This window comes from Apteryx rowi, unplaced genomic scaffold (genome assembly GCF_003343035.1).
Source record: "Apteryx rowi isolate R43461 unplaced genomic scaffold, aptRow1 scaffold_20, whole genome shotgun sequence".
Classification (NCBI taxonomy): Eukaryota; Metazoa; Chordata; class Aves; order Apterygiformes; family Apterygidae; genus Apteryx; species Apteryx rowi.
The window spans coordinates 2,737,645-2,764,756 of record NW_020448308.1 but is presented as its reverse complement, the minus strand read 5'-3'; the positions used below and the strand labels follow the sequence as shown (position 1 = coordinate 2,764,756).

At 37.8% G+C, this 27,112-nt stretch overlaps 1 protein-coding gene across 10 annotated transcripts in view; it reads right to left on the bottom strand.

Moving 5' to 3' along the window:
- GTF2I (general transcription factor IIi) overlaps positions 1–27,112 on the bottom strand; it is an 84,038-nt gene that overhangs the window by 25,529 nt on the left and 31,397 nt on the right. For 7 of the 10 annotated variants that reach the window (XR_003253146.1, XM_026063612.1, XM_026063610.1 and 4 more), the window contains 8 exons: positions 21,588–21,647; positions 17,298–17,360; positions 15,281–15,382; positions 10,266–10,331; positions 6,504–6,687; positions 4,602–4,660; positions 1,189–1,260; positions 238–421 (listed from right to left, as the gene is read on the bottom strand). Coding sequence is in view for 9 of the 10 variants with exons in the window: in XM_026063612.1 (XP_025919397.1) it covers positions 238–421; positions 1,189–1,260; positions 4,602–4,660; positions 6,504–6,687; positions 10,266–10,331; positions 15,281–15,382; positions 17,298–17,360; positions 21,588–21,647 (790 nt within the window). In the remaining variant the exon portion in view is untranslated. The remainder of the gene's footprint in view (positions 1–237; positions 422–1,188; positions 1,261–4,601; positions 4,661–6,503; positions 6,688–10,265; positions 10,332–15,280; positions 15,383–17,297; positions 17,361–21,587; positions 21,648–27,112) is intronic. The other 3 variants (XM_026063613.1, XM_026063619.1, XM_026063615.1) reach the window with 2 other exon arrangements.

Here is a 27,112-nt window from a genome sequence, read left to right as displayed (position 1 = left end):
TTTTTCTATTATATATTTCACCCTCTTGTAAAAATGCTATAAGGATCGTTTGGGAGATTCTTTTTTGGATTGCAAATATCCATTTCCTTTATTACGCGGAACATTTAATCTGCCCATCTGGTAGCCAAAGACTGAATGCTTTAGGACTTAATGAAAGCAAGTGCCTGATTAACCAAAAGGAAGGTTGTTTGCCCCCCCCCCCTTTTTTTAAGTTTAGACATTAAACCAAACACTTACCTTTTGATTACAAATTTGATTCTGTTGCCCACTTGAATTATTTTTTCAAGGCGAGGGATCCCATACCAGGATGGGCTCCTAAATGGAATGTTCTCCGGCAGACCTTCGACATAGAGGTCAGTAGGATGTGCCTCAAATTTCTGGTATGGAACCGCTTTAGGCTCAGTGCTCCCCAAGGCCTCGGCTGTTAAAAGAGAATAAATCCAATAACTGGACGGTTTGGCCATCTATCTTTATTAAAAGTCAGCTAAACTGCAAAACCTCCAGGCTATTACAGTCATAATATTAGAACGTGGAACAATACAGAATAGCAAAATCCAACAGACTCCAAGCTTCAGCACATCAAAACCATAAAGAGTTATCACATTGTATGATGTTATATTGGGCAGTCACAAAGCCAGACTGAAGATTAATAGGTTCTTCACTGGGGCATAATGCAGTGGTTTTATCCAAAGTTTTAAATCTATTATACAGCATCATGAAAAGTTTTATTCTAGCTCTTATGAAGCTGTCCATTTTTTATACTGCAGAGGGCATAAAAATTCAACAAACCCAGAAATGTTCCAATTCTAATTTTAATTTTACTGCAATGGATATAGATAAGTAAATGGTCCTTTTATTCATCAGAGAAAAAAAATCCAAATAAGAAGGAACTGAAAGCAATTAGAAGAACTTTACGTATGAGATTTAGAAATCTTTCTTTTACTATGAATTTAGCTTGTTGTATAAACTGTAGGGTAATACTTTTTTTTTTCTCCACTCAACTGCTAGGATTTTAAATATCTGGAAATCACTGGATCAACTGGATATTTGATCACTGGATCAAATTGGATATTTGAAAATATTTGGATCAAAGGTCTCATTCATGCTGATGTTCAAGGGAAATAAGGAAAGCAACCTTCAAGAAATACAAAGCCATGAAAGAGAAGAAAAGAATAGTATTGTGCTCACCAAACTTTTTACAGAAGAGTTGATCTACCATCTTTCTCAGTTTGGTGATTCTGGCATACCACTCCTCTTTCACTATATTTGAGAATGACACAGAAGAGAGACAACATTCCCTTATTATTCTGGTTATCATTTTCAGTCCTGCAGTTTATATCAGGCCTATGCAACCTCCTTTAAAATACTCCTTTTTGAACACAAATACTCTCAATAAACTACATTTGCAGGTAACCCAAGTAATACTATACTAAAGTACAGATTTAATTAGGAACCAGAAAAAATGAACATAATTCTGTCAAAGATGACTGAGTTTTAAAACTGTAGAAAAATTTCAATCAAATCCATCAAACCAGAGACATCACTCTTGTTGCAAAACACACCCTGAACATTGGCATCCAGCACTGCAATGCTTTCACCATCGCCTCCGATCTGCAGGTCCCACTTGGAGCCGAAATTAGTTTTTTGCCAGTTTCATTTTCTAAACATTTATCTTGATATTCGATGCAGAATTTGGCATGCATACGTGATGGAAAGTCGCTTTCATGCAATTTTCACTATGCACCGACAACCCAAATGCAAGCTTTTACAAGAGCAGCACATTCCACCTTGCTTCTTGCTGTATATTCATATCGAACTTCCTGCATCCATTTCTCTCATTTTTTGTGGATAGTGTTTTTAAAACAGCTATTAAAGGCTACATCAAATGACTGTAGTAATTTTGTTGTTCTCCCCTGGATGACAAAAAGCGTGTTCTAACTCTCTGAAATGTTTCCCTGACACTACCTAAGACATGAGTTAAGACATAAATGTGACACCTTTGTAGATTAGCATGTCCTGGGTGAATAAAACAACAAGTTTAAATCCAGGTTGTCACCATTTAATCCCTTGACCATTTCTGCTCATTGGCTCAGCATCTTCAGTAGAGTTCCTGAGACAACGCTTTGCACCTGAAGAGACTCACAGCTCTGAGTTTTGCTCCTCCAGCAGAACAGAACACAGAGATAAAGTTAGCTTTGTCATATTCAGTATTAGGGATGGTAACGGCTTTTGTTCCTGTTTTGTCAAGTGTGCTGTCAGTTGGGATCAAAGCACCGGGAGGTTGATCCATATCATACAAATTGCTTTCTTCTTCTGAATAGGTGTTTGTGACTAACAAGTGGAAGCCCATCAGTCTTTCTAACAAGCTACCAGAGAGCTGCCATGCTATGGGTTTTAATTAGCATGCACATGCAACAGCTTCTGCTCCAGAAATGCATTGCACCAGCCTAGGTCATCTTTATAGTCACCCGCTTGCACTTCCTCAGCCATTTCCTGAGCCTTCAGCCAAATCATGACTGGTTTGTCTTGGAGCTAGTATCGCTCTTCTCAGGGCTTCGGGGCTGAGGCTATTTAACAGAACCATCTTGATCATCTTTCTCCTGCCAGTCACAAACACAACTTTCATCCCCACGGCATTGCCCTCCCATTAGGAGGTGAGAGCTAGCCAAGGCTACCAAGAAAGCAGGACCTTGGACAACCAGCTGAGAGCAGGGGCTCGTGCTTCACGGCTCTCCCTCTCCTGAGATGGCCATGGGACCTGTTCTCCCCAGCAGGGATGAGGAGCAGCAGAGGAGACGACGAACTACGGGGAAATAGGGAATCCAAATAGGGAGAAAACTGAGGGAAAGGAAGCTCTGAGCCAGCTGCTGGGTTCTGAGATGGGTTCCCGAACTGTTATCAACAGCTTTCACACATTTTCTTTTCTCTCAGAAATAACCCACGGGTTACACATGAAAATACAGTCGTTCCAAATTTGTAAAGACAGGCAACATGAAGTGACTGTTCATAACACAGTGCAATCTAAATGGGTTATCACTAGTTTTCTTAGCTGCAGGGGTTTTATGGGATATGTAATGTACCTGTTTTGTCTTCATAATCAGTATAACCATACTAAATATGGCACAAACAACAGAAGAGGACTAATTTAAAAACCCACATAAGAAGACAGTTAAGTATAGGACTCAGTCATTAACCTAGCTACTATTTTTACAGTCAAATTTGGTGCTCTAAGGAACGGTAGGTTATTAAGATTTAAAACAGTAGGTTAACTTATACAGCAGGAAAACCTTAATTCCTGCACACACATTAAAGACAGACATAATTTCTTTGCTTAATTTAGATCCTAATGTTCACTTTAAGTACAGTCTTTGATAAACTTTTTATAACAGAAGATTATGAGTATATAATACAACATAACGGTGCTGCAGTAATACAGATACTACCATTTATATGCTCTTGTATCCCCACCTGAACTAAGAATTTCTCGGATATTACTGAAAATTCACAATTCCATCAGGTCAAGCTTGCCAATTAACATTTTGGGTTGGGAGCGATTTGTTTTTTACCACAACTTTAGACAAACAAGCTTTCAACACTCAGCTTACTTGGACAATCAACAAAATGCAGCCCAGAAGGGCTGAGAACAAAACTGTCAGTAGAATAAAACTGAAGAGGAAAACAAGGCCAGGGAAGTAATTTACCAACTACGGCCCATGAAAAGCCACAATTCCTTCAAAACTTGATTTTTTTCCATACTAAATGTTTTTTATTCCAGCTGGAGGCAAAATGAATTTATGCATGGCAACTGTAACAAAAATCAGTTCTTGTGGTCTTGTTTTCACTTGGTGATTTTTGTTGCCTTTGGATGCACACTAAGTGGAGTCAGAAAAACGTAAGAGCGTGCATCTGCTGAAAAGCATTACTTTCAGCAGTAAAGTGGTCAGAAAGCACTGCCTTTGCACTAGTGCATGAAAATACAGTCCCGTCATCCAAGCAAGTCACATCCTACAACAATAAATGTCACTATAACCAGAATGTTCATTACTGCATTTCAGCTAATCTAATTTTAGCAAATACTAAACATAAGCAAATGGTACAGACGTGTCTCCACGGTACAGACAGTTCCCTACCACCCAGTAAACTTTGTCAACCATGGAAACTATTGCCTTTTCTCAGTATCTCAACAGCTCATTGGTTTTCCTTCTGGCCTGCTGAGTCAAGTCAGCTGGTGGAGTGTTAGTATTAGTACAGTACTTTTAAAGACAAAAAGACAGGACAGCCAATATAACTTTTCACATCCTACTTGACCTTCCTCACTTTCCTTTAAACATTTCTAAGTCACCGTAATTATATTAATTTAGAAAAATGTACTCTTGAATAAAGAACAAACATTGAGAATAACTGCTAGACTTTCAAAATATTTCCAGGATTTGGGAATTTTACTGGAAAATTGCTGCTAAGTTGTACCTAAAGAAAATTCAAAACAAGAGGAATTATTTGCAATGTGTTATTAGTAAAAGCAGATAGTAGCCACCACTAAGACCCACAGACAAGTAGGAAACCACACTGCATTCACACAGCTCACACATTTGAAGACCTACCTCCTGCAACTGGCTTGTCCAACGGTACATCTTCACGTGTTGAATTCAAAAGCTCATGCCTACAAGATTTAAGATACATGCTTCAACAGTGACATATGTTTTTATAAACCACAGTCACAGTCTATAGTTCTTTAGCAAAAAGAACTAGCAAATACAACTTATCACCATAGGATTAAAAAAAAAAGGGGGGGGGGCTATTGATCCCCAACATTAAATTCCTAATCACACCAAGAAATTATCAGCGCTGGTTGGAATCCTTCTGACAAAAACATTTTTTATTCCTGAGATACCCATATCTGTCTGAGCCATAATATTCCTTGAAAACATACAAATTTCAGTAAAGTTACCTCTGAGGTTCAAGATGCACTCCCCAGTCAAAACTACCATCAGAAATTCAGATCCAAATTGAAAATTTAACCTTTAAAAATAAAAATCTAATAGCAGATATTTCTGTTTTGCAAATACATACAGTTTTATCCACACTAGAATTAAGAAAAGTTTAGAAACTGGCATTTCTCACAGAGCTGAACTGGTTTTTGACATGGTCTGGTTACCACCAATCACTGAACTGATGAACAGCATAAATGAATTACTGTTAATAACTAAGACAAATTTGACAGGAACAGGCACCGGCATTACATAACTACCTAAATCTGTGCATATTGTCTGATTTTAAGTGAGACAAAAAGTGGCAGATTAACATCTCTTCCTCTCTTCTGGTTATCTGCAAGCTTTAGAATTCAGACAGAAATCAAACATACAAGCTTTGAAATTTGAAAAATTAACATCAGTGCTAAAGGTGACGTGCCCAGAGGCAAAGGCCCACTGATTCAGGGCTTGACCACTGCAATCAGCAAATTCCCATCTACTTCAGAAACTTTGGGATTAGGCCCTACACCATTGAACAGCAGTAAAGTGTCAGCTGTTACTCACAGTAGCTTCATTAAACTGTAAATACATACCTGTGGTATGTAACACCATGTTCGCCTGAAGCGAAGCACCAAACTGTAAAAGGTAAATATCTGTACACTACCAAATTTGCATACCAGAGTCTAGGCCAAAGTCGCACCTGCTATGCTGGACCTTCAAGTGCTCCGCAGCCCAGGCTACCACTGAGATCACTCAGCATCCATATAATCTCTCCCTGTGTACCCTGAAGCCAAGATGGTTTCAGGTTCCCTTCAAATTCCATCTGCCTTTGTAGCAAACAAAGTCAGAGATCTTCTAGGAAAAACACCAGGGCGAGAAAGGAGAAAAAGATAAAGAAAGAAGCCCAGATATCACATAAGCTGGATGTCCTCACTTCAAAGGCAGATGATGCACTGTCTGGCCAGACACGTCAGGCAAGCAAGCCCTCAAGCAGTCTCTACACACATATAAGGTCTACCTTCACATATACTATCTGACATACCTCATGATGACCCCAAAGATGCATATGCAACTAAACCATAAGGACCAGTAGCTGTTTTGGCCTCCAGCCTGCCCTGAGCAATACTCTACATAGATATGAACATAGACACCTTGAAACAACATACTAGCCAGAGAAAGATAAAAGCACAAGTGAAAAATTAGGCCAGGATCCCCAGCTAGCATAAAATGGGACAGTCCCAAAGTCAATGGCTTTCAGCGCATATTACAGCAGCTGAAACGAGATATTACAAAGAGATCTGCCCATGATGTAAAGTCCCTAATATTCAAGAGATCTGCCCAGATCTCAGCCACCACTGTGGTGCTTTAGTGATGTGATAAGCTGAATTTATCAGAGTGAACCTGAACAAAAAATTACTCATCAGTACTGCAAAAGAATGAAATCAGTCTGGAATTCTTGAAGACCAAATGAAGCAGAGTAGAACCAGAAGAAAATAATGTGTAAAATAGGGACAAAAATGCAAAACTCCTTACTTCTTAATCACAAAGCGGATCCGCTCCTTTGCTAAAAGTATCCTCTCAAGACGGGGAATCCCATAGGTGGATGGCCTTCTGAAGGGAATTCCTTCTGGCAGTCCTTCCACATATAAGTCTTCCACGTGTGACTGGAAGAGCGGGTATGGGATGGACACCGGCCCTTTTGCTTTTATAGCTTGAGCTTTAAGAGGAAAGGAAAATAAGAATGTTAGATGAGCTTGTAACCTTACCCAAACTCTGTTTGATACCACTCTGAAAGGCATTAAAACTAGCAGATGGACAATAACCATCTCATCATTTTTAAACACTGATATTTGGGTTTTCTTTCTTTCTTTTTTTTAAGCAAAATCACTCTAATTCACAGTAAACAAGGTGCAGGTCTGCATACATATGAACCCAAATATATATATATATACGCACACAGATTCTCCTCTTCTCCCTTTAGTCTGTAAATGTTGACTAACAGGCTGCAACTGTTACAGTGAAGTTTCACACTATTTTGGTTTTGTTTAATAAAACATTTTGAAACATGGAATTATCAAAATCTAATTACAAACCAAAGAGGTTTCAATTCAATAGCTCTGATTATTGTTATTTATTACAATTATTGTTTTACAAGACTCATTAATGCCTTGGGGGAGGCGTGCACATCCATTCTCCTGGGTGAATTCTAAAGCTTTGGTGTATTTTAGAAATTCCAGCATAGTAAATTCAATGTATTTGAGAAACTCAAATCGCTAATGAAGAAAAACAACACACTTAAACACCATCACAAAAAGCATGGCCCTACTAATAAAATCTTCAAAGTAAAAGAAGAGCAAACTATGGATTCACCCACAGAAAGAAAGCAACCTCAATGTATTTTTCTTCTAAATTAGAGGACCACATCAATACACCTATCATAATGGCAAATACTGGAGGATGGCATGATGGTTTGTAAATATTAGGAGGGCTAATTTCTTTATACTTGCAAGGGTACATTAATTTTGCAGGGCATGCAAGGACAATTCTCTACGACCATCTGACTGATCTGCAAGTGGTTGGGTATGTTCTGCTTTTTTGTCACAAAAATTAGATGCAAGAAATTAACTGAGGAGGAAAAGACTTTAACAGACCAAAAAGATGCCCTTTGATAACTAAATACAACTTGTTGAATTCAATTATGCATCCAAGGGGCAGCATTTGACCTTTAAAATGCACAGCAGCATGGCTATTGAAGTAACCATCCCTTCAAGATACTAAGCCAACTAAAAAACAAACCATAAGGTTTCTCAAGGATTTCTAAATTAACAAGGACAGTGCACTCACAACTAGGTGTGTAGTGATTTATTCCAAGTGGCTAACTCAGCACTTCAGGGCTCCCATGACTTGTCAGGAAGGCCAGATTCTTACAGCAGAGAAGTCGGCAAGGGCAAGACAACACGAACAGGCTACGCTCTTCCCTTCAGTCCTTGCATTGCCTCTCTACAGCAGAACTTCACACGAAGCAATTTTGTTACACTGGACATTTTGCCAGTAATTTGAAGAGAGCCTAGATGAGGTCTAATATCTGATAACAGCGTTAACTACAAAGTGAAGCAATCCAAGCAAATGCCAGATTAAAGTACGGTGATGCTGCGGCAGCATTTCTGAAAGCAAACCTACTCAGGACACCTTTTCAAGCAACATAATTCAATGTGGAAATAGCCAGTGGTTCAGACATTGGTATATAGAAAATGTTCACAGTAACTCACCAATTCTCAAGAGCAATAAAACAATTTAGGTTTTAAAAGCATTTGGCTAACATTGTTTCAATCACTGGGAAGCAAAATGGTTCTTGGTATGTTTATCAAACGAAAGAGGAAGCTTTTATTTTATATATCTTAGTCTTATATTACAATGAGCACAGAATATAACAATGTTAGAAAATTGCAATGTTAGAAAATTGTTATAAAAATGTTAGAAAATTGGTTCCAACTGCTAAGCATGAGATGGTTAAAACTATTGACAGAGAATATATATGTACAAAGAGAGGAACATGAACCTGAAGATGTATCTTAGCAAACAGACTAAAAAAACCTATTAAACACGACTGTCGGAGCAACTTGCAGGACAATCACCAAATGCGTTGTTGTGTATGATACTAGTTCTTCATTATAGTACATTTTTATTACAGTCATTTATCTCTTCCAAGAAATTTAAAAAAAAAATAAAGACCATCACAATGCCCAGGAGGCTGTTGGGGAGAGCAGAGATAACAAATCCAGCAGACAAGCTTCAGATGGAAACAAGTGTTTGTGAACAACCGCTGGCCACAGGGAAAAAAAAAAATCAGTACATCACTAAAATCTAAATCACTACACAGCATCAAGTAAAAACAGCTTTAGAGTAACAAAAATCCCATTTGTTTAAATAAATAACTAACAACAGGTAAGTTTTTACAAGTGAAAGTCTTTATTTTTCTTAAATCAGCAAATACTCTTCAGACAGACTAAAGACACAAGCAGCATTACAGTCTGCAGTGAAGCTTCTTAAATTTGGAAACTTAAAAGAGTTTGTATAGAAATCCTAATGTATATAGGTTTTGTTTTTATAAACTAGTCTATGTTAGTGAGCCAATATCTTGTATTTGCACTATAAAACATAATTTCTTTTATTTGACGTCTAAACACAAAAATAAAAGTATTTTCAGACATGTCAGTACTCAGGGGTGATAATGACTCACACTGGTAAAACACATTGCAGCTCCAGAAGTTCACAAGTCTGAGGAGCATTCTGGGAATTTTGGATATCCATAACTCATTGCAATAAATGAGAAATGCGTGCCCATACAGATAGAAACAAACTGAAATCTGAAATGGAATCAGTTTATGAATCAATGAAATGTTGTCACCCACAGGAAAAAGGGGGTGATTTAATACTAGACAGCCTGCTATGGGAAGCCAGGAAACAGCTCTGTGTTCAACAGGCGCTACAGGAGATTCTTCAGGGTGGTTATGTGCAAACAACAAATTCAAAATTACGGCATTTCATCGAGACTGATGCTCCTTTCTAAAGCAAAAATGTACTAAGAATCATATTCTGAGCTGTTTTTATTTGGTGTAGATTGCTTTCAATGGGCTGCTTAAATGCCACCTGATAGTGAAGGCCAAAATATGTAACAATAACAGATCAGGAGTTCAGTTTTGAAGACATCTCCGCTTTTTATGACAGAAAAGCTGTCATAAAGTATTTATTATGAAATTTTAACTAATGCTGTTTGATTCTGTGTTATGTGGACACAAAATACATCTAGATGCAACATCTGGAGACAAATTCCAAACTCTAACACGTGTGCTTCTTTTTCTCTCCAAGTATCAATATATAAATGTTTCTTCACTGCAAATCAATCATGATCAGAAACGGAATCAATCAGTGGTAACCTCTCCCCAAAGACATCTGAAAAAACTATTTCACTTAAGGACTCAGTGTAATGAGAGAAAAAAGGCCAACTCTCTTAAAAGTGGGTGCCCAAGACGTGAGCACATTGGAGCTCTTGGAAACTGAGCACAACTGAAAAAGAAATTCAAGGTTCAAACTTAGGTGCCAAATGTAGGCACCCAATTTTGAAAATACTCTCTGCTCATCGAAGAGGCTACTCTCCCTTGTTTCTGTGATATTTAACCCTTTGGTGCTGTCGGTCCTGCTCTGCTCCAGAGCCAACAACAAAGATGCATGCCAAAATGCTGTGATTTCCAGTGTCAAAGGACTAGATTGATTGGAAAAGAGTGTAACACATACCATATTTTTTTTCAAAAAGTTCTTCAACTTGCTTTCTCAAGTCTGTAATTCGTGCATTCCATTTCTCTGCAAGGAAAAGAAGAGGATATGTCAGATTACAGATGAAACTGAGAACCTCTTGCAAAATGGATGTTACTCCTAACTGAAATATGCAGTGTGCTTTTACTGTTCACATGCATACAGATACCTGCAGGGTATGGTATAAGCTATACCTCAAAATATATGCATACATTGAGAAAGAAAAAGGATAGAATAAAATGTTTAAGATTACCTCCAAGACTTGTGCAGGTGTTAAATCAAATTTAAAAAAAATAAAAGGACAAAAAACAGGCTAAAATAAGTCCAAAAATGGTTTCTCTTCAACAGCTCAGTCAGCACCATCAGGGGTAAAGTCAATTTGCAGCCGCTGTTGATAGTTATCTAAATCCAGGGCCTGAAAAGCTTAATTAGGGAAGCTTGATAAAGCTTACAGGGAGCACATGAAGTTGTTCTGGCGCAAATCTGTACAACTATATGAGTCAGGAGGCATCATGCCATCCTCTTCCTTAACCCAGTATTTCCCCAAGTCCTGATGTTGCAAGACATGCACATAATTCCTATTTCTGAAAGAAGATGCAGGTTGCAAGACAGAAGTTATCCAAATCCAGCTGTGTGTTCCATGGAGAACTGGATTTAATGATAGTATTTTAACATCTTATTTTCTGCCTGTGGCACCTTCTTCTCACAGCTTTCAGTACCATCTGAATTCCTTTAGGAAAATGTCACAATTCTTCCGTAGACTGTACCAGATGCTGGCTGGCCTTTAAGAACAAGTTAATAAGCAAGCATACTTGCAGCTTATTTCTTACAGCAAGATTTTAGTCTAGTAACTGAAAAGTTCAAAGTGAGGCCATTCAAGCTATTACACTTCCTGTTGTCAAAAAATTCTTGTATCAGACAAGACAGAATATTGAATTTTGAGTCCATATCAAAAGGGTTTTAAATATTTATTTTCAGACCAATGTATACAACTTTGGTCACCATTTTTAAGCTTAAAACTTTCTAATGCAATTTTGTGGATATCAAGAGGACAGTGTGCTTCAGATGTGGGAAAGAATAAGGCCTTGTCTACAGGGAAAAGGTTTTTTGGCATGCTGCCTTGCATCCACACATAAACCCCTTATTCTAGTTACCTGGCGTACCTCCTACATCAATTAAGCTGTTTGGAGAGTGAAATTATTCTATTCCAGAAACGATTTTATATTTTAAAATAACACTTTTGTGGATAAATCTATCTACTTGCTTCTGACACCCTTTCTAATGCTATCCTACATTGCATGGCTTCTTAGCTGATAAACATGTCTTCAGCTGAATATTTTCTACTCCAGTGCCACTTTGACCACACAATATTGCAGTCTTTAACTGCAGATGCACAGCCAAATGAACTTCTTTCTGATTCTAGCAGAACCACAGACTGCATTTTGGGTTGACCTATAGAACAAAGCATTAAAGGCAGCTCTACCAGTAAGAGTCAGGAAAATGGGAGCTAGAGTTTACTGAGCTAAAGGGTAAACCCTGCTTTAACCAACAGGGCTGGTGAACGCACACGGACAGTCCTGGGACAGGGTTTGGAAAAGCATCCGTGCAACGCCAGACTGCAACCCAGGGGAAACTGCCCCAGAGCTGAGATCTCTTCAGTTCATCAAGCTCTGAGGCAGGCTCAGCAGAAGACCCCCTCTAAAACACAGGTTGGTTTTCTTCAGAGGGAGAACAGCCAGAAAGAATGTCATGCCCTACTACAATCCAACCATATAGAAGTATTTAAAATAATATTGTTCTCAATAGTGGTTGTTGCTACAGTTTTGGGAGAGGTTGCTCATACCCAGCTTCTCTCCTCTGGTCATGTTAGCATGCTCAAGAGAGCATTCTTGCATGAACCATTAAGTTGTCAAGGGTTTATTTTTCTCAGTTGTTATATTCTACAACCATGGATCAAATATTCAACACCCCCTCCCCTGATGAAAACATTACATGGGTTAACAGTCAAACACACTGCAATGCAAGCATTTTTATTTGTAATGGTGGATACAGAGAGAATAGGCAACTGAAAAAAATCAGAATTTTGCTCACATTTTGATCAGCACACTATCTTCTAGCTACTTTTGTATTTTATGAATAAACTGCCAAAACTAGGGTAGAGAGACATTACAAAATTGAGAGGGGTTATAGGTAACTAGGGTTATTTTTAAACAAACTGTCAGCATTATTAACCCCTTGGATTCAGACCAATTACTGAAAAAAAAACACTCTTTTGTCACACACTTTTTGCCTGTGTAACACAATTGAAGACCTAACAAAAAGCTTAGCTGAAATTCTGTTTTTGTAATCACTCTGCAAAGCAATTTAGCTTTCCTGTAGACACTAAGATAAGTGGTGTTTTTGTTCCACTCCTATACCTTCTGATACCTGGGAAACACCCTCCTAGTTTAATATCAGTCCTGAACTCTTCGCCAGCCCGTCCAGGGTCTTTTCGATTTAGACCATTCTCTGCCACTTGAGGGCACGCTCCAGATAACACCCCTAGAGCAAGGGCAACCTGCACAGTGCATACAAAATTACACACAGTTACCAAGCATGTTCCTATTCCCCTTGACATGCCACTGGATACTGCTGCAGGGAAATAAAACAGAAAACACACACCAAGTCTAAATACACTGCCAGACTGGAAAAAAAAAGTGTTCAAACGAATTTCAAAATGGGGAAGAACTATACAGACTTTCCATCACTCTTCTCACATTGCCCTCAGAGAGATCACCTTGAGACTACAGCTAAGGGGACTTCTTTCCTCTAAAATGCCATGACACAAGCAATCAGAGGTTTTGGTCCCTGAAGCTTCTGAGCTTTTGACAAAGTCTTTAAGTAAAGCAAAAAAAGTTGTACGGAGAGATTTTCATTGACAATGTTAGCACCTTTCAGAAAAGATATTTTTCACCATAAATGGTTGGTTCAGAAATATATTTGAAATTCAACCCCCTTTCCAAAGATTATCAATTTCTATCATGCATTTTACCAGACATTTTTCATTCCTTCGCCTGGTTACAATATTTTTGTTTTCCACTGACTCCCTGTTTGCACAAAACGAAGAGCACAGCTCATCATTGGCCTGCTTCACTCACCACTTGGGGTTCCTGATCTCTGACTCCATCAAGACAAACAGGAAGTCTCTGCAACTCACAGCTATCAAACATCTGGGTCACATTAATGTTATTTAAAATCCTGAAATCATCTATCAGATGAGACAGGATTTTTCTCTCAGGCATCTATACATCCTTTTCAGTCTTTTATGTGCACACGCTATTGTCATTCTGCAGCTACTCATGATATAATTAAACATCTCCTTACTCCTGTCTAATTGTCTAAGGAAAGACTTCATTAGACGGGCATGCAAGGTCTTCTAAAATGTCCAAACAGCAGCACTGTAACCACTAAAAGTTGCTTTTTTTATTACAGCAAATGAAGTCTATTTCTCCAAACCATCTCAAGTTGATTTTGTGGTTTAACCAGACTTGCTGCACCACAGAGAAATAACACTTTCTGTAGAAGCCCAGAAGTTAATAGGAGGTGCAATAACCTCAATGCAATTTAGGAGACCTGGTCATAAAGATCTGCAAATAGACTTCTGTGAGCTGCAAAACATTAAAATTTGACCGCATAGTGGTTAAAAGCAAAATTTTCCCGAGAACAACACAGAGAGGTAACCTACCAAAGTCAACTTGGAAGCAACAGCGAGTAGGTAATCTGGGAGACAGCAAATAGCCGTGCTGCTCTTTAACTGGTGTTCTAACACTGCAAGCTCAGCACAAGCTTCTACCACCCTAACATTTATTACCTTTGCTCTTCATGTTTAGTCAACATCATGATCTATTCCCTTCAAACACTGCTGGCCTGCCAAGCTTAGATGCTGTGTTCTACTAATACATTCTAGGAAAAGCTCCTGAAGTATTAACTACTCCTCTACTATTCTCCTCTACTAATGTTGCTGTAATGTCTTCCTGACCCAGCCAAAACTAATTAATGCTACATGTGGACCTGCCTATTCATATTAATGATGTCTTGAGAATACAGCTCTCAGCAATGTTTTATTCATGTTTGCTGAAATTTGCATGAAATTGCACATGGCTCACACAAAACAGATGTCAGAGTAGGTTCCATGAGGATTATTCATTTGACCCCAAATTCCAGAATTCCTAATAAGCATATCCCAAACACTGTGGCAAAGGACAGATTCCTGATTGCACAGGACCTTACAGAAGAACACAGATCCATGGGATATCTGCCCAGAAACCAGTCCAAAAAAAGACCAAAAGGAGAGATATGGGTTTGCAACAATTCACATGGGAAATGTCTTAAACCAGAATACCTACAGCATGTGGATGCGTTTCTGCAGTGAGAACGCTACATAAGCTACTATGAAAGAACACTGCCAAAATACTCCAACTTTTTTGTGCCCACAGGGATCAACCAGGCTACCGCGTCTAATGGAGTTCTTTGATTACTTTCCCAAATGTGGTTCCCCGCAGCACATCTTTATTGTTCACAGGATGTATCAAGAAAAAACAGCTAAAACAGGCAGCTGACCTAGGGTCTGCTGTAATTCAGTATGCTAGTGATCTCAGTCTGATTTTTCCGTCCAAGAAATCAGTTGACAAAATTCTAAACTTATTTTTATTTTAGCATATTATCCTGTTTCTAACCTTTAAATTGTTTCTTCTTCATTTACAGCAACTTCTAAATGGCTCACACGCTACAACATTGATTAGTTTGCAGTGTCTATGTTAGATGGTCACTCACTTTGACTAATGAGAATCAAAAGAGGTAGCCTAAAGATCATTCTACTGCTGCAATACATCTACAAAGAGCCCTGGGCTCTTAAATGAATACTCCCACTGATGTGTCTCACTGCTGCAGTGTGAAGTTGTCCAATACCATTTTAGAAAACAAGAGAGGGACAAAATAAGCTTTAATTTTAACCTTACCAAAATTGAACTCTCTCACTTTTCTTCTCCCAGTATTGGCCGCTTCATTTGCTGACTCAGTGTTCTTTGGTCTCTTGTTAGGGGGCAAGTAGTCTTCATCATCTTAAAGAGACATAAAAGACATCACTGTTTTAATGTCCAGACAACTGATGTGCAATGTTGGAACTGTTTAGAACTTCCAAGCTCTAATGCAAGCGTTGATCTGTGCTTCATTAGAGGGCCAAATTTTGCAACAAATTACTTATCTAAGTAGCTTTTGAAAACTACTGGCCTGTGTATGAACAATTTGTGTAAGTCGGGGAATCAGCACAAGGCACAAGTTGGCAAAAGCAAGGATTTGTCTCTATCTCCTAAGGAAGACAGTAATGTGTTCTGAAACACAAGTGGTCATTTCATGATGACAAAATGACCATACAACAGCAAAAGAAACTGGAAGAGAATTGTGCAGATGTAGATTTGATTTTTTATCTAATTGGAAGTATCATTCCACCAACAAGTCTTGAAACACACTACCTACGTTTGATCTTGAAGAGCTCAAGAGCTATAAAAACAGTTTCAAACCAATATAACTCTGATGGACATAAATCAAATTCATTTAACCAAAGGTCAGCCCTACCCCAAATGCACAAAAGAGAGGGAGGGGAGAACTTCTCTGTAATTCTTAATTCCTGAAGATTTACAATATTACTGCAACAAAGCAGCAATGCAAGATTCTGACCTTCTCCTTTGTGTGTGATAGAGCTCCCTTCTGGGAGACTGGTTTTGATCCTGAGGCCAAATTCACCTATCAAACAAAAATGTGGTCAATTCAAGCAGCTGAAGAAAGATTTCAAATCTTTTAGCTGTAATGAAAACCAAGCAGACATAGAAATGTTGGTTGGAAGAGATCTCTGGAAGACATCTACTCCAATCTTTCATTTAAGGTAGCATCATTACCAATGCTATTTTAGGTCAGCTGTAGCTTTGTCCAGCCAAATTTTGACACCTGCCATGGATGGAAATTCCACCACTTTTCTGGACAACTTGTTTCAGTGCCTCACTGCCCTCCTGGTGAAGAACCTTCTCCTAATGTCCAGTCTGCACCTCCTAATACACAAGGGACCATTGCCCCTTGTCATATCATATGCCACCACGAAAAAGAGTTTGTTCTTTCACCTAACTCCCTTTCAAGTAGCCATAGGCTAGACCACTCCCTGCATCCTCTTCACTCCACTAAACAAGCCCAGCTTCCTTAACCTGTCCTCACAGGTCCTATACTCTAGGCTCGACACTGCTTTCGTAGCCTTCTGCTGACCTTCATGGTTCTCAACATCCATGTTGAACTGGGGAGCCCAAAACTGGACACAGTATTCCAGATGTGACCTCACCAGTGCCAAGTAGAGGGGCACAATAACTTCTCTCAGTCTGGCCATGCTTCTTCTAATGTAGCACAGTTACATGGTTTGCCTTATAAATGATCAGAGCACACGGTTGGCTGATATTCAACTTGGCATCCACTGTAACTAAGCCTATCCACTGCAACCCCCCCCATCAGTATCAGACAAATAAACTGAAGCTTCACTTATACCCCCTGCAGCACATCATTTCTGTTACAGTATGATTCTTCCCAGAAGCTAGTGTTAACTAGAAATTTTACATAACTACAGTGTGTTTATAAAATGACATATTCTTCAGAATGCATGTTGTAAAAGCTTTTTAAAATCTAAATTAATGGCTTTTAAATAATGAGTATTCTTCAATACTAATGCTTGAAAAATATGTGAAAGATGAACATCTGTCAGTCATCATTTCAAAACTGGCCCAAAGAGTCCAATATGTTTTCAGTATGCCGTGGTTTTCTAAAACTTCTGGACTAGATATTTTTATGAAGCAGTGCACACTTCAGACTGCAGTCAACTTTGGCACATAATCCTATTCATTCGGTGCCAAGAAATAAAGACATGGGTGGGTGATTGTGAAATACTTCTTTGACATAAAAATGCCCAACAGACTGAAATCAAGGGACCAGAGAACTAACCTTCAATGGTGACTTCAACTTCAGGATCCTCACTTGTTTCTGAAGGCACATGCTGGGAAGAGTCTGAAAGGAGAAAAACAGTACCGTTGAGTGCTGGACACAGAAAAGATTTTTAACCAACCGTTCAGTGATTTTGTATTTAAACTTACACTTGTCAAAGAAGCCCACAGGCTCAGTGAAGTATTCTGCATTCACAGCATGCAACAAAAACAGGAGCAAAGATACTTTACCATAAGCCTTTAAGCAATTCTAGACGAGGCTAAGGAGATGGGGATTATACATGCTAAATTGCGTGTGCAGCAGTGCAGAGTTGGCGTTAATGGCAACAGGAAATTCCTTAGTCCTGACTTAATAGCATTAATAGAATCATAAATATTTTTCTCTTTGTTATCAAGAATTGTTGAAAATATAAACAAAGGCTGTGTGCCATTGCCAGATGAAGTATTTCTTTATCATTTATAGCAACTCAGAGTGGTAACAATGATTTTCATGACAGGCTGCAATGCCAACAGTCAAAAATGACAGGGAAATTCATAGCTACAGTGCTTTTGTTGGGGCAGTGTGCACCAATATAATAAGCAGGATTAGGCCTATCAATACTCAGTGGGAGAAGGAGTGATCTAAATTTAATTTCAGTAAGGTTAAAACAGTGAAGCTGATTATATTGGAAACTAAACTAAGTATGAGTATATAAAAGAATACTTGCTAATTTTTCTGGCAGAGTAATGCTCTGTTTGTGTACTTGGAGGAATATTTTCTTTCAGATCTCTAAGCTGGTAGTTTAGTGTCACTCTGGTAGCAAGGCTGAAGGAATCTCCCTTTTTCACTGCTCTTCACATGACACCATGTATGGCAGAGAATCAGCAGTATCTACTGAGATTATCTTAATTGGAGTACATTTGAACTATGTCAAATATATCATCTAGTTCTTGAAAAGCATAGCATGATGTTTTGATCTCATTCAGATTGAGCACAGAGTAGGTAACTCAACAAATGCAAAGCAGAACAAAAGAAAAGAATTATGAAGTAATGGTCTTGTAGCACGTATGAACAGAAAGTATGCTCACAGAAATAACTATCACATCGACTGATCATTTAGAGCCTTTTTTGAGAGCATTAGAAAAGTTTCCTATTTTTTATATAGGTATATATAAAAGAAATATGATTTTGGTAAATTTTGTGGAAATTTAAGAACGGCCACAAAGACTGACAAATAGTCCATCTAGCCAATACCACATCCCTGATGAATGGTCATAATTCAGAGAAATATGCAAAAAAAGTCAAAGCAGATGGTAACAAAGTTCAGGAATAAAGTTCCCAGATAGGACATTTCTTCTTAAACCATATCCAATTGACTGGTTTTAACACCGAAGTAAATCTTTTCTAACATAGCAGTATCATCACTAGATTTTTTTTGACCTCGTAGTACTTCATGTGACCAGCAAAAAGTTATGGCAATAATTTAAATACACCAATTCTAAGCAGCAGCCTTTTTTACAGTTCTAAATGTTGTCATTCACTGGCATTGCCTCCTCTTACTCGCATGATTATAAGGAAAGAAAAAACACACAAATGTAATCACTGAGTTTACTTCTCCCGTATCCTTCATTGCTTTGTCTCCTACCTAAACTAAAGAACAGCAGAGCTTTCAATTTTTGATCATACAGAAGCTCTGCAGCTTTCTAATCATTTTTGTTGCCTCTCCATATTCTGCTGCAGACAGGCCACCACTGAACATAATCTTCCAAGCGAAGACACACTACCTATTAATATCATATTAGCACCATATCTCCATTCCCAGGCTTTATGCATGCAAAAACTGGGGTCTGTCTGTTCATTCTTTTGGGGGACGAGAAGAAAGAGGACAATCACTGCCAGCCAGACACATCCGCCAAGGGATCTATAATGATACTACAGTGTCTCCAATGTGATTTCATTCAGTTTAAAACAACTATTTTTGATGCACATAACCATGATTTTGTGAAGACTGAATTTCGACCGCATCTTTCTGCCCACTCATCCAGCCTTACTAAGACCTCAGAAGCCTGCATCAGCTACAGCTAACCTGGGGAATCCCGTCTACATGTGAATTTTGCCACTTCCCTGTTCACCATCTTGTCAAGATTACTGGAGGGAAAAAACAGTGAAAACCACCATTGACATGCATCAAAAGATACTTTATTATATCCCTCTAACATTTTTCTATGCTGTCTACACAGAAGAATGTTACAGGGATATAATAAGGTATCTGCAAATCTTCTGCATCATACTCTGTAACCTTCAGAGCAACCTTCGGAAGAACTTTAAATATCTATTAGATACATTTCTTTAATAACAGTTAAAAGGATATTTGTCAAAGACTACATAAAATCCAAACACCATCAAAAGCTTTTTCTTCCTCAGCCATTTTTGTGAGGATCAGCAATAAATAATTTCATTTTACAGAATCCAGGCAAGACTGTCCACACTGTATGCCAATTTAAACAACAAATGAAATTTAAGTTAGACTGTTGCCTGCAATTTTTAGAACTGCCTGTAGACCTTTTCACAAATACTAACTTTCAGAAACAACAGATTTTTTTCTATTTAGCAAAAACATTCAGTATTTCTTTTGCAGAAAATCATAAAAGAGAACAGATTTATGAAAAGTACACATAAAAAAATCATATTCTGACACAAAGGGCCATACTCAGCATCTGTACCCATAAAATTCTAGATAGCCAAAAATAAAGCAAAGTCAGAGCCTTGGTCCTTTCATATCACTCTTTCCTTTCCTCAGGCTCTCTCTTCATAACTGGGCACGAACAGGTCATGACATTATGCTTAGGAAAGCAAAGTACTTAGATTCTTTCTTTTCAAATAAAGAGTGTTAATAATGCAGTCAGAAAGAGCAGAAAACCTTATTCTCCTTTATCAAGAGACATACCTCTAAATTTCATATAATGGTACCCTTAACTCTTGTGATTATTTACCTTCAAAGTGAAAACAGTGAGATTTGCAAGAATGAGTATTGCTGCTACCATAACTTGCCTTAACCCCCCCAAAATACTCATGAATCAGCTTTAAGAGTCAGGTGCTTAGAATGAAACTAGCTGGAGTATGATGCACGTTTGACGTCATGTAAAAGCATTAAATGCTGGGTGACAGGCACCTTACAAATGCAATTCATGGTTTAAAAGAATGACCGCTCCCATCACAACTTGCCTACAACAAGCCACAGGGTGTCATGATTTAGGAGATTAAAAAAAACAAAACCAAAGTAAAGCCTGAAAAAACCAACCATGTGGAAACGTGGAAAGCGAATGGTTGGAAGAGGAGATAAATGTATAACTTTAATTAAGGCATCACTTTTTCTTTAAAAATATTTCTTTAAATAAATAATATTTCCTTAAAAAAAAATCCAGTGGTGTTAATTCATTTTCAAGAAAAACGTTTCATATCTCTAACCTTCTACCGGTATTTCCACATCTGTTCCTTCACTGCAATTGGAACCCTGGTGGCTTCCTTTAGACAAATATAAAGTAAAAAACATACCGTAATAAAAATACAAAAGGAACTTCTTTTAACATCGACTATTCAAAGCAAGAATTTTCAAAAGCCAAAAATCTAGAACTATAATGTTCTCATGAACAACATGAAAAAGGCTCAAATTCTGAATCTTAAAAATGCATGACAGCAGGACCACTCTGACCTTATCAAGTAATTCACAGCTTGAAATGCAGATTGGTATTTTCCAACGCTTGCAAATGGGCAAAATAGTATTTTTTTAATACAAATAGGAAAAGTCTGGAAAAAAATGTAGAATTTTTAAGCAAATTCATTTCAGATGTTGTTCAGATCCTGTAAAGAACTCCTTCCACTAAACACAAACTCCCCATACACTTGTGTTCTGTATGCGCCCGTTCATCTCACACAAAGCTAAATGAAAGAAATTATCAAGTTGTAGTCAAAACACATAAGCAGAGGTTTATTAAAGTTTATAATCAATTACGAAACAGACTGAATTTCACGGGAAACATATAGACTTGCACTTTCAAGAATCACCAGTGCTTTAAAGTAATCAACCTGATGATCCAGAGATCTTTTCTAATTTAGCAAAGAAAGTAATTAGGTTTCCTTCTGTATGTCTCTTTAATTGGAAATTCGAAAATTAAGGCAAATGAAATTTCCAATTCTGTTTTAAAATTTAAGTTGCAGTACCCTAACTCAAACAAGCAGAGCTCTGAAAAGTAAAACTCACATATGCAACTTCCAAAACAGATGTGAGAAAAATACAACTAAAAGATCTACCTGTGTAAGTTTTCGCAAGAGCAATTTTTTCATCAATCTCTGATGTTTCTGAAGGGCCTGCTTGGGAACAAAGAGAACGTCTTTTAAATTGCGTCCCACAACAAACACACTTTCCCAGTCCATAAAGGAATTTGTCAAATAACTCTTAACTTCGTATACCATGTGCTCATTTCATACTTTCCATAAAGGCGGACTGGGGGAAGACTCTGCGAAAAACAACCTATAAATCCTTACGCAGTTCAACAAAATACAAATTTTGAGGGGCTAACGTAAGAAGGTGTGCACATTTTTTGGACTACTGAACAGTCAGAGAGACTCACGTAGAACAGCAGGTTTTAGATTTTTTATGTGTTAATAAATAAACTAAAACTTCTTTTCAAACATGAAACATTGATAGTTATACCTTTTTAATGAATTTTTAATCAGCCAAGTCTTTCTCCTGCGATTTGTTAAAATCTGCATTTCTAGGGAGTCCCTTTCAACTAATTTGTAGCTACATTAAAAAGACAAATTCTCAGAGATTAAAATCATTTACAACACTGCAAATTTATTTGCTTTTAATCATAACAGCTCCTTCATTGGCTATGTATGAACTGCTTTAAAAAGGCTTCTACAGAAACCAGCACGCGACCATTCACATGACACTTAAAAGATTAAATTAACACCACTAAAATGCTATTGTTTAATGCTATGGCACTACAGCAGTTAAACTGAAAGACTGAGCGACTTACAGCACAAATGGCTTCACGCTGAGCAAAAGATCATTTTATACAACAGAAAGAGCATAAGCGTATCAAACTAGCGTTGTGTGCGGCGTATGGGAAGATCATTCTAGAACTAACTAGAACTGAAGGATTTGGACTAATCGTTCCGGATAAATTGCACCATTTCTGTGATCATCTGCGAATACAATCTCATACAGCTCCCCAGAAATTATGGCCATATAGAGGCAGGTTTAAAAGCAAATTAACAACGGATATTAATAGTTTCACAATAGGAAAAAACTACTATTAACTCATAAGGCAAACAAAATATTTTAGACTATTTCATATACGTACTATATACATACATACAAAATAATAGAGCAGAAAACTGCTGCCATGAACAGGCTTAATGAATATATCATTTAACTGAACAACACATGAAGTGCATCAAATATTGTGCGCTGTTCAAAAAAACCAAAGTACTTAGTGTTTACATTTTTTAAAGGAAGATAGCTCTGCTTAATTCAACTGGTCAGATTTTCAAAGGGATTTTAAATGAACGGGATTTCAAGTGAGGAACCTAGACACGGTTCTTCTGTTGGTGCAAACCCAACATTACTATGCCTGAAGTTTTACATGCATTTCTTTCAGTAAGTGCTGCTTTAAGCAGCTCCAGCCACTTCTTTGCTGGGTGCAGGGCTTGGGGTGATTTTTGGTTTGTTTAACCCAAAGGAGCTCCTCGATTTGGTTCAAAACATGGCTCCACCAAGAGCTGTAGTGGCACCACTCAGATGCAAGTCCATATAGGAGAAAAGGCAGAGGGAGGAAAAGGAACAAGGCAGATGCCGGAGTATATTGGCACTGTTATAAGACACAAGGTAAGAAGGTCTTATCAAACTAGACTGTGATTTCCAACTATTATGGGTGAGCAGGAGTAGAACACAACCCCGTTAGATGTCCTGGAAAATGTTTCCATGGCCTAAATTTGCTTTTATTTAAATAAATATATTCAGTGCATGCAGCTGGACAATCTAACAACATTTCTATAACATGCAGTCGTTATAATTCATAATGCACTGAGACATAGAAGCATGCATCCCCTTATAAGCAAATATCCTATTGTAAGCATGTATTTTTGTGACGTATTCCTTAATTCAGAAATCTTGACAGGTCTGTTTTACCCATGTATTCTGCAATAGTCTCTATATTGCATTATCTTTGCAGCAAATACATGTTTCAACACAAATAAAAATGGCAAAATAAGAATCTTCATCTTGTTCCTGACTTGAAAAAAGATTGATTTCATTTAAAAGAAACACTTACTAGGCTAACAGCCCCTGGAATTAAGCACAGAACATTCAATCCTCTCAGCTTTAATGTCAGTAGATGTATATGTAGTAAATCCATCAGATTTCAAAAAGTGACCCAGGTAGATTGTTTTATGGAACTTGAAACAACAGCTCTTTTTTCATATTATGAAGCACAGTATGAAAGAATTGTTTCAGAAAAATGATACTCTGGTAGCTTAACTTAATAAAAACTAGATGACAATATTTACAAAGAACCCTGAAATGTCTATGACCAGGAGACGTTAAAAAATCCGATACATTTCAACTTTAAAGCATTTATTTGCATGACAGGCAGATACACATGCATCACATTTTCTTACCAATAAAAAAAAGCTAAAACCAAGTAAGGTGCTGATTAGCTCCAGAAAAAAGAGCTCCATCCAGGACTAAAACTATGTAGGAAATCATAAAAATGAAATCTTAGTAAAAAAAACCCAACCCAACAACAACAACAGAAAACTCGAGAGATGAGAACTTCACGCCTCTGCAGTAAGTACAGTGGAGGAAGGATGGTGACAAAGCTGGGGAATCTAGTTACTAAAAAACCCCAAGTCTCTCACATCAGAAGTAAAATCTTCCAGTAGGGTTAAGCCTTAGAGCCTAAGCTAGAAGATCTGAAGGCAGAGCAAAGCAGCAATACTTCATACCAAAGAAAGAACCAGGTACAGTTTGCATGTAATACCCAATTTTCCTAGGCAACACAGACCCACTTAGAAGTTCTGTAACATTCAGTTAGATTAAAATTTTACCTTTCGTGAGTAGATAAAATACCCAACAGACCAGGATGCCCAAGTCATATACTTGGGCTGAGATTCTATATTGAAGTTAAATCTTTCTAATGAATAGCTACCGCCATAAATGGCAAACCTCTGAAATGCAGCCACTATTTTAGCATTTTAAATTTATTTTAAATTATATTCTCACACATATTAAATAGAAATTTTAATAATATATTTAACTTTTCATCCTGCAATTTATTTTTCTCTGTGCCAATTTTATTTTTAAGACCAGTAGGAAAAAAAAAACGCAAGAGAGATTTTACAAATTCCTTTTGTGTAGCATGCTTGTAAGGCAGTACTGCAGACTGGCACTCACGTCAATATTTTTTGTTCTCAAATGGAAGGTAGCAATGATTTTTTTTGTTCAGATGTTGTTCCTTCTAGTGTTGATTATACTTTTGAACATATGCAAATTTTTACAGTGAAAATTACAGCTGTGATACTCTTATTGTTTTGCAGCTATTGATCTCGGAATAAAAACTTTTTTTTTTTAAGGAAAAATATTCTTTCTGGCTTGAAATACTCTGTATTCATTTACATATATCTTGCCAGAAAGTACGGATATTTGATAGTTATTTAATTTCCTTCTTACAACATTGTGGTTTGTTGTTTCTTCTCTACATATGCCAGCTTTCTGGATTTTTTTTTAAGATAGTATCTGCAGGCTGAGTCTTACACTACTGTGGTTTAGGTGTTGCCAACTTGGATTTGCAGTTTTCGTTGCTTTAAAATGGACATGACTTCTACTATTTTGCGCGATCTCCAGTGGGGAAATATTTTGTTGTCAGAGACATACTAAAAGATGTTCACAACTTTCAGTGCTCCTGAGTGAGAATAAAAGCACAGTTTATATTCCAAAGTTGGGCTGTTTTTCAAACTGAAGATATTTTCATCCAATCTCATCTGGTTTTGGACGAATGTCCCATATTTTAACTGGCTCACTCTAGCATTCCCTGAAATTCCCAAACTGACAGTCCTATTCGACCACACAGTGTTTTAAATGCAGTCATTTACTCATTTCTAACTGGTTTATAAACTGAACTGGTAAGTTCATTAGACGCCGGTTTATAAGCTGAACCAGTCAGTTCCCAGGACACATTGTTTACAGCCCTTTTCTTTTTGCTTCCAGTTCTCTGTACTAATTTCAAGGCATCACTGGTAACTTTGAAGACTGGCATCCATAAAATTGATGGGATAACCTGCTTCTTTCAGATAGTGCTTGGTACTTCGTCAGCAAATTACTCAGTTCTACAAGCGGCATGACTCCAAAATCCTTGTTTTACTCTGTGCTGAGGAGAAGGAATGAAGATGGTACATATCCCTGAGGAGTTTTCTTAACATATTCCTGCTTCCTTGTAAAATGAAAAAAACCCAACAACTATGCATAGCTCTTAATTCTATTCTGTTAACTGATACAGAATTGATTCAGAACTGTTCTCATTTTGGCACTGATTTTTGCCATGAAAAGTCTTCATCAGGATAGCCTGGGTCTTGTGGACAGCCTTCTGGTAAGAAGCCAAGATGTGTGTTTGTTACTGGTCCAACAGTAACTTTTTTTCCAAAACAGGTTGCCTTTGGTGTCATCCAAAGCATTTAATATTGCAGTGACCTTCTAACACGCTGGAAAGGACACCCACTGCCAGACTGCTAATATCCATGGACAGAAAACTGCTCCGATACTCTATCAAAACACCCACCTGGAGTTTCTATGGACAAAATTCCTATTTCCCAGTCTTCTTACTGTGAACTGGTAGAACATTCCCAAATTTAGTAATTCACTATTAATTCCTGACAACATGTAAATGCTGCAGCCTACCAGACATTCATTTAATCTCCTCTTACCTCCCATCTGCAGTTGTAATTCTCCTCCTGTTTGATTAACTGAGGAATTTTGTGTGCTACCATGGCGCACACAATTTTGGTTAGCATCACAGATTTGTGAGAGGAAGCAAACGTTCATAGGAAAAAAAAAAAAAGTTGTGAAATGTCATTGGTATATCATATTATCCAGCAAGCCTCGAACACGTTGCTCTACTCTAACAGTTAAGTTCTTTCTTCTCATAAACCAAAGCACAGCCACAGCTGGCTTTGAACTCTCTTGGTAAGGTACCTTTAGTAGGAACAATCACCCTAGTCGTTGCTTTCTGCAGCAGGTCTCTACAAAGACAACGCCTGCACATATTCGTGTCACCCCTCAAAACCACAGCTCAGTCTAACTTTTCTAAAGTTTGCTTCTCAGCCCAACACCATACACACTTGAACTCCCTACATGCCTCTTGAATTTATAACCGAATGCACTTTGTACAACCTTTGCTTCAAATCTTAGTGGCAGCATCTCCAAGAAATGAAGAGGAAGGTGAGCCGACGTGACAACTTGTCCTTTTGGCTCACAGCACCCCATCCCTTCTACCAGTATGCTCAGTTTGGTTTCACTCTAAATGCAAATCTGGAAGACTAAACTGGGAGTGGAGAAAGGGATAGCTGTTAATCGAGTATTGACTTAATCTGAAAAAATACACATTTAACTCTTCACCAATCAGAAGATTTAAATTTAGAAGTCTCTAAAGAAAGACAACAAAAAAAAAAAACCAGCAAAAATCTACATTACTTAGACTTTAGCTCACTGTGTAGATGGATTTTTTTAGCTCAGACAAACGTGCTGCATTCAGATTACACTTCAGGCTATCAGCCAA